The 8087-nt window shown below is 46.3% G+C and overlaps 1 protein-coding gene across 1 annotated transcript; it reads left to right on the forward strand.

Moving 5' to 3' along the window:
- The first annotated feature begins 241 nt into the window (after positions 1 to 241).
- On the forward strand, positions 242 to 7419 carry LOC123061402 (F-box/LRR-repeat protein 13). The gene is made up of 4 exons (XM_044484492.1): positions 242 to 1208; positions 1294 to 1443; positions 1526 to 1881; positions 7146 to 7419. The coding sequence occupies exons 1-3, from the start codon at positions 336 to 338 to the stop codon at positions 1871 to 1873; spliced, it is 1371 nt and encodes a 456-aa protein (XP_044340427.1). The 5' UTR covers positions 242 to 335; the 3' UTR covers positions 1874 to 1881; positions 7146 to 7419.
- The last annotated feature ends 668 nt before the right edge of the window (positions 7420 to 8087 follow it).

The raw sequence follows: 8087 nt of genomic DNA on the forward strand, positions 1-8087 counted from the left end.
GGCGGAAAGACGCGGCGGTAGGGGAGCAATTCGTCTCGACGGCGGCCAGATCGCCACCGGGAGGAGAGAAACCCTAACTATAGAGGGAAAGACTAGCAGCCTGTTGCCGATGCCAATGTCTGTCTACTCGGGAATGGGAGTTGGGCTAGGCCAGGAAGTTGGAGTAGAACCGATTGTTCCTTTTTCACTGCTAGACCTGAACTGGGCTAACCTTCATATGGCCCAACTCTTTACTCTTGTCGGGCTTCACCTGATCTCTCACTTTGTCTCAAAAAAAAAGGACAGATCTCGCCCTGTTCCGCTTCCTCCTCCGCCGTGTCAAGCAAACCACGGCGATGGACGAAACCCTAGCCACCGTCCTCTCCTACCTCCCGCCTCCCTCGGTCTCCACCACCGCATCCCCGTCCTCCTCGTCCACTGCCTCTGATGACGATGACCGCATCAACTGCCTCCCGGACGTGCTCCTCCGCAACATCATCTCCCGCCTCCCCACCAAGGACGCGGCCCGCACCACCATCCTCTCCTCCCGCTGGCGCAGCCTCTGGGCTTCCACCCCAGTCCGGCTCGACGACGCTGGACTCGTTCCTACCGCAGTCACCGCCGCGCTGAACTCCCACCCGGGCCCGGTCACTTCCGCCCGCCTCTCCTCCGAGCACCTCGCTTACCAGGAACCCGACGTCCTCGACTCCTGGTTCGCCTCCCTCGCAGCCAAGAACGTCGAGGAACTCTCCGTCGTCAACGGATCCTGGCCCGCTGAATGTGAGTGGCGTCCTCCCCCGGGCCTCCTTGGATGCGCGTCCCTCCGCCGCCTCTGGCTCGGGCTCTGCCAGTTCCCGGACATTTCCGGCCTCGCTCCGGCCTTCCCCAGCCTGCAAGAGCTCGGGATTGTCCATTGCTCCATGCAGGACCGCGAGCTCCACGCTGTGCTCCCGCGCTGCCCCGAGCTTGAGAGGCTCGCTTTCGTGCTGACACAGGACTACCCAAGGTACATCCACATCTGGTCAGAGAGCCTCCAGTCCCTGGTTGTGTGGAGGTCCATGGTCAGAGAGGTGCACCTTGACGATGCCCCCAACTTGGAGCGGTTGCTGTTGGAGCCGATTGGCGGTGCCTCTACTCACGTCAAGATTATTAATGCACCGAGGCTGAAAATTTTCGGGTACTTTGATGTTGGACTCCATCAGCTCAAGATCGGCCCCACTGTGATCAAGGTGGCCTGAATTTTTCTTTCACATCATCTTATTTCCCACAATTAGATGGTACTGTGTTACATAATTGCTTTTCGGTTCATTATAGGATGGGATAGGGATGAAGGTGAAACCGAATGCGATGGTTCGGACCCTTAGGACATTGGCATTGAAGGTGCAGTTTGGAGACGAGAAGCAAGTCAAGCTGGTGCCCCTCTTGCTTAGATGCTTCCCATGCCTAGAAACCTTGTATATCAAGGTATCGATTCCCAGTCACTTCATCATCATCATTGTTTGTGCTTGTGCCTGTTGAGTTAAGTGGTTCACTTGCTGGAATACAGTCATCTCCTTCTGAATCACCAACCAATGTTGATGTGGATTTCTGGGATCAAGTAGGCCACACTGAATGTGTTACCTCACATATTAAGAAGTTTGTGTTCGAAGCTGCCCGAGGAGAGGATACCGAGCTGGCATTTGTCAAGTTTGTCATGGAAAGAGCCCAAATATTGGAGGAGATGCGTGTTTTCGTGGATGATGGTTGCTCTAGAGATGTTGTGCTAAGGCGTTTATCTTCAGAAGAATGTGTGTCTGCAGATGCTAGCGTGGTGGTGGAGAGGCAAGACATGTCCCATGCGTGGAGCTTCGAAAGAGCTAGCAACATGTCACAGTGTGACCCCTTTGGTTGCTAAAGTTGGAGGTACTCTTAAGGCTTACTCTTTGTTTGTAAACAGTTTGTTCTTTACTTTCTGAGTCATATTTTTGATGGTCCTCTCATTAGCAAAATCTGCACCTCATAACAATATAACCCATTTGGTCACTTGTTTGGGACTAAAGGCTTTGTTGTTGTTGTTGTTGGTGGTGGTGGTGGTGGTCAAGAAAGAGTATGAAACTTTACCAAGACATGTTAGTTATAACATGCAAAGCTTGAGGTTTGGTGCTATAGTACTTATGGCAGCTGGTTCCTAATCTGTCTGAAATTTTCTCCTGACAGTTCATCTTTTGGTTGTGTCTTATCGTAATTTTGAACTTCCGTAAGAGCAAGAAAGTGATGGCGCCTGTATCACTCATGCTGTCATTGATGTTGTCCAAGCTTAATGCAATAGATTACCATCATTGACTCATGAGCACCATTGATAATTGAATCAGAGGTGCTCCATTTTGATATGTACAAGTCATTAATGCAATCAAGTGAGCTTAGTTGAGATATAACAAAACATGCACCTGCACATGCTCGTTGTTTAGTATTGCATTAGGCTAGCAGCCATGTATCACACAAACGTAGGAAACCCATCATCTTGACAATGGCCTGGAGTCCCCTCAGACCACTGCATCATCAGCTACAGTCAAAGCGACATGTTAGTATTGGATCCGCAGTCTCTGGTCTGGTGTGTGTACTATTCTGGTGTTTGGTGGCAGATCAACTCGCTCTGTTTTTACTCATCTATCTGGAGTGGTGCATCCTGTGTAGCTCACAAGAAGGCTGATCAAATGTTCTCTTTGTCTTATTTTGCACTTTCAGACTTACCTATGGTACTGCAAACTAAGTATGATACTCTCTCTGTTCCAGATAATATCTATTTCTAGCTTTGCCCAAGTCAAACTTCTCTTCTTTTGATCAAGTCTTACAAATGAGCTAATATCTACAACATCAATTAACAAAAATATATTTTATAATGAATCTAATTAAACTAATTTAGTGTTGTAGATGTTGTCACATTTTTCTGTGGACTTGGTCACACTTAAGGAAGTTTGACTTAGGACAAAGTTAGAGCCTCAAATAATTTGGAATGGAGGTGGTACTGAATAATATTATAATTTTTGGATCTGATGTGAACCCTAGTTAGTGTGTGGAAAACTATAGGAACCCTGGATATTTTGTTTTTGCATTGACTGACCTCATGGGGCATATATAGAGTACAACATGGAGAGCAGCTTAGAGTACAAGGCAAGTCATTGTTGGTTTTAACCAACTCTATCTCTATTTCTCCTTGTCTCTAACTGAACGTGTTTATACTTCTAACATTCCCCCTCAGTCCTAGTGCGAGCAAAGTGGACAATTGTGACTGAAGTTGAATGTCGCGCGCCATCATCACCTGCATCTCTGATCTGTCGGCACCTAGGCGGTGACTGCGTCTCCTTCTGGTGCCTTCCATGTCTCTCTTCTACTCCCTGCCTCCATGTCTCTCTTCTACTCCCTGCTGCAGTCACAGCGGGAGTGATGTGGACACTTGTGATGATGCGGACGCTATTGACTGGAGCTGTTGCCGATGAGCTGTGAGGTAACCCTTGACGTCAATGTTGAGGTAGCCGATCATGGTGATGACTAGCCCTGGTCAAGTTAGTCGTGGCCGACGGTGTAGTAGCATAGTCAGTATAGCCTCACAAAAGCAGAGGCGCAAAATGTTTATGTTATGGTATAAAACATATGATCTACGTCTTTAAATGTTGGATACCCTTTTTGTCTCGTACATTGTATCTCTTAATTTTGTGTTGTGGAATAAGGGTATTTTTATTGTATGTTGGAGAAGATAAGTTGTGTAGCTATGCCTACTACATTTTGATTGATCTGTTTTTTTAGTCTAAACACACTTTATTTAATGATCATAGTCCAAATACATTGGGAATTTGGGATACAATTAAGGTCTTGAGGTTCGAGGAGCCACAAATGGGTCCTAAAGAAAGTCCTAGAGTGTGCTTAGGGAGGCTATGTGCCTCAATATTAGACTCACGTCCCTTGAAAATGGAAGTACAAGACGTGAACTGAGCTGAAATTTGATTTGATCTCCTTCACGATGCTGCCATACAAGCCTCCTGCATCGATTTTGATATTTGTAACAACCTCTTGGCAACAGCCTTGGCGCAGTGGTAAAGCTGCTGCCTTGTGACCATGAGGTCATGGGTTCAAGTCCTGGAAACAGCCTCTTACAGAAATGTAGGGAAAGGCTGCGTACTATAGACCCAAAGTGGTCGGACCCTTCCCTGGACCCTGCGCAAGCGGGAGCTACATGCACCAGGTTGCCCTTTTTTTTTAACAACCTCTTGGCAGTCTGATGCTATCATCACATGTGTTAGAGAAAGATCCTGGGACAATGAAAGGGCTTCTCGGCAGGCTAGCGCCTCCAAAGCTGCTGGGTCAGTTATGCCAACGCATCTGATAGCTGACGCGCCCATGAACTTCCCTGTTTCATCCCTGGACACGGCACTAAAAGATCCAACCACTTTGAAGTAGCTCCATCCACTTTGATCTTAGCAAATCCTGCCGCCGGAGGCATTCTGCACGGGCGGGGTGCCCTTGCCGCTGGTGGAGCTTGTGTCCCATGTGGTTTGATCTTGCTGAGCTCCCTAATATAGTTGCGGATAAAATGATGGGTTGCGTGAGGGGTCTGGAAGATATGCTCATGTAACGGGCGTACCAGATAGCCCACAATGTCACTATGACCCTGATGAAATCATCATGTTGCAGGCCGTCAATTAGTATAAATATCCACCTTTTGGCTTTCCGGTTCCCTTATGTTGTGAAAAACATCAGCAAGGTCCGGGTCTTCCGACGCCCATACGCATCTTGCCATGTTACAGTGAAGGAGAGAGTGCTGCCATGAATCGTCCGCTCCACAAAGGCCACACGAAGACATTGTCGCCATGTTTCTATGAGTTTGAAGATCAGCCGTGTGCAGAGATTGCTGAGCAAGCCTCCATAAGAAAATTTTAACCTTAGATGGGACGTTGGTCTTCCACATACTTGTCCATGCCTTCGTCTCCCTCTCCGAATTTGAGGAATCTGCTCTGCCCTCAAGCCAAGCTTCCCGTCAAGTCTTTGTGGATACTAACATTCTGTAGGCTGACTGGACTGTGAAAACACCATTCTTCTCATGGATCCATGACCAAAAGTCATCCACCTGCCTTGTACAAAGAGGGATAGCAGCAATAGCTTGTGCATCTGTAGGCAAGAAGATTTGAGCCAATTTGCCCATGTCCCAGGACGCCTCAGCCGTAATCAAGTCGGCCACCAGTAGAGGCGGATCAATTATTTTACTAACAATAGGGCTCATGTTGAAGTCCTGTAGGATCCAGTTTTGCTGCCAAATGAACGCTGATGTACCATCCTTCTCGTCGCTGATTTTTAGTTTTGTTAGCATATTTTGTTATGCCGTCATGATGTGAGGTTTGAAAGAAAACAAATCTCGGAAGTGCCAGATAAGCTGGGACTCTGGGTGCATTTGCAAATCTAGGAGCACTTGTACTCTCTCTTTTTTTGAAATGGAGACATAAGATTTGCCTTATTCATTAATTAAGAAGAGAATAATGTTTGTGTTATATTTGGCGCCGGCAGTAACCGGAAGTCTTGCCTCGAGCTTTATGGTGTTGAGCAAGATTGAAGGTGGAGCACTCTTGTGGTGGAAAACCCAGGAGTTCCTCTCATTTCAAAGGGTCCAACTAATGAGCATGGCAAGTGATGTCATAGTTTTTCTATACCCACTCTCCTAGATTAGACTTGCAGCTTGTTTGTCCTATCATTTGGGCCTAGAATCACGTAATTCATTTACTAAATCCGAACCCACTGTGTTTAGCTGTCTCGGAATGGGCGTGGGAGTTCATTCCAAGATTCCACTGATGTGGGACAGTATGTAAAACCAATCCCCCCTCAAAGCCGCCATTCCATGATTCAACACATCTCTCTTGTCCCGCGACACCATTCCTCTCTCCTTGATCCTTCCTCTGCCTCTGCTCCGTCGCCACGGCGCTTGGCTTCCTCGTCGTCGGTGAGATTTCCCGCTGAGCCGAATAATCACTTCCTTTACTCTTTTCCTTTCTTGCTCCTCTTTTGCTCCGACCTCATGTAGCCGCCTCCACATTCCCGTCCAGCCGCCGGTGAGCGCTGTTGTGTAGTTCACCTCCTTCCCCGGGCAAGTCTCCCCCTCCACCTCTTCTCTCCTTCCATCTCTCACGAATCCTTTTCTTTTTCTTCAACTCTAACAGTAACCTCACACAATCAGCAGGTTTAGTAGCAAGCAAACCGGATCCGGACACCTAGAGAGGAGACCGACAAAGTCTTGACCTCCCATCCGCCGCATTCCCAGGTAGCGCCCGATGTGGCTTGAAACTTCATGGAGGAACATGAACATGAGCGCAATTCTTGTGCAATATTGCTTCTCTCGTGTCCTTTGGGTATTGCTCAATGCATGTTTGGTCACTGTGGGAATGATGGGGAATCTGTTCAATTGTAGTTTTGTTCTCCTTGTCATCCTTGTGAGTCTGTTCTTATCTGGGATTTAATTTCGTGTAGCCAATCTACATAAAGAAGTGCACACATGTCAGTTTGGTCTTTATCAATGGGTGTGCCTGTGTAGCACTAGTAATGCTGTTGAGACAAAGGAGAAGCACTCAGTGCTAGTGGTAATATGTGGGTAGTACTAGTAATATGCATGTGTAGTACTGGTTCTAATTCTCAAGAACTAGTATAATTTACAACCTCGCCCACCCAGCTAACCAAGAAATAACCAACCATCTAGCTGGCAGTAGTAGTTAACATGGTGGACAGGAATGAAGCAACTTATGAAATGGCAACTGCTTGTAAGGGCTTATGGATCTTTCTATCACTAGCTAGCAGCATCCTCTCAGACCTTGCCCACAAATAATTTATAGTCTGCCCCATTGAAATGAATTGCACAGTTTTCTATTGCTATAATAATTATTATACATTAGGAAGGAGAGTTGAACAGATCAAGTATGCAAACAACAAACAAACAGTAAGAAAAAGAAAGCAGGATTTGGCTTCTGGGTTTTTACGTTTCTAAATCCTAGCACCAGAGTCGCTAGCGTAGCTGTAGCCTTCATCTAATTCTAGCTTGTTTGTTTGATTGCGTCGGAAAAAATATTGATGCGGCATTTGCTCCTGCTGTTACGGATGTGGTTGACAACTACTTTAGTCATTTTGCTACATGTTTGCCATCATATTTGCAGGATAACAAAGAAGTGACAAGATCACGTCTCTTCAAGCCTTACCCAGATGGAATGAAAAAAGAGATGGGTCCTGAAGCGAGTCAAGCCATAGGCCCTGAAGCAAGTTGTAGTCTTTTGTCTTCTATACCTTGTTCAGTACAAGCTTCGAAACTTTGGTTTTGCTTGTGTTAGACGTGCATTTTGTGCTTTGTGGACCTGAACATGGCTGTTGTAATTGAATATGATTATGTGGATTTGTGCTTTATGGAGCTGCAACTGGTTTCAACTTGTTAAAGATCGTGTGCTGCAACTTGTTTCATGTTGAGGTGAATTTTAATTTTGGAAAGATGATGTTTTTTTTAATTAAGAAGCTATTTTTTGAAGCCAAACTTTGTGGGTTTATGAATTCTTAGCCAAAATGACAGCCAATGATATAGAAATCTTACATCTTACTTCGACATTCTTAAGAAGTTCTCCACTACAACCAATTCTCTCAACCAATTAAGTTTGCAAATCTTATCCTATATACTTAAGAAGTTCATCCCCACTACTTGATTTATCTTGACATGCAGCCTATCCACCTCAACAGCCTTGCCACATCAGCAACTCTATTTTTTTCTCTAGCTAATGCCATGTGTCGCATTTAGTTACACAAGTGAGATTTAATTTTCATTAGTACGCAACCAGCCTTGGTCACTGAAGCGACCTGCCGTTTCCTCTTCGTAACAGAAGCCCACTACCTGCCGTTTCCTCTTCGTAACAGAAGCCCACTGGAACAAAACAGCCCACATCCATCCTATCCCACCTCCACGTAGATCTCATCCTCTCCGACAACCAGCGTTGTTTCCCCTTTATCTTCTTCTCCTCTATACGACTCCACTCAGGAAACAAATCACCATATTCATCTCTGCATCAGCCGTTGCACAGCTACGGAAAGATCCTCGCCTTCAGAAGCGCCAGGGG

This window comes from Triticum aestivum, chromosome 3A, assembly GCF_018294505.1.
Source record: "Triticum aestivum cultivar Chinese Spring chromosome 3A, IWGSC CS RefSeq v2.1, whole genome shotgun sequence".
In the NCBI taxonomy this organism is placed as follows: Eukaryota; Viridiplantae; Streptophyta; class Magnoliopsida; order Poales; family Poaceae; genus Triticum; species Triticum aestivum.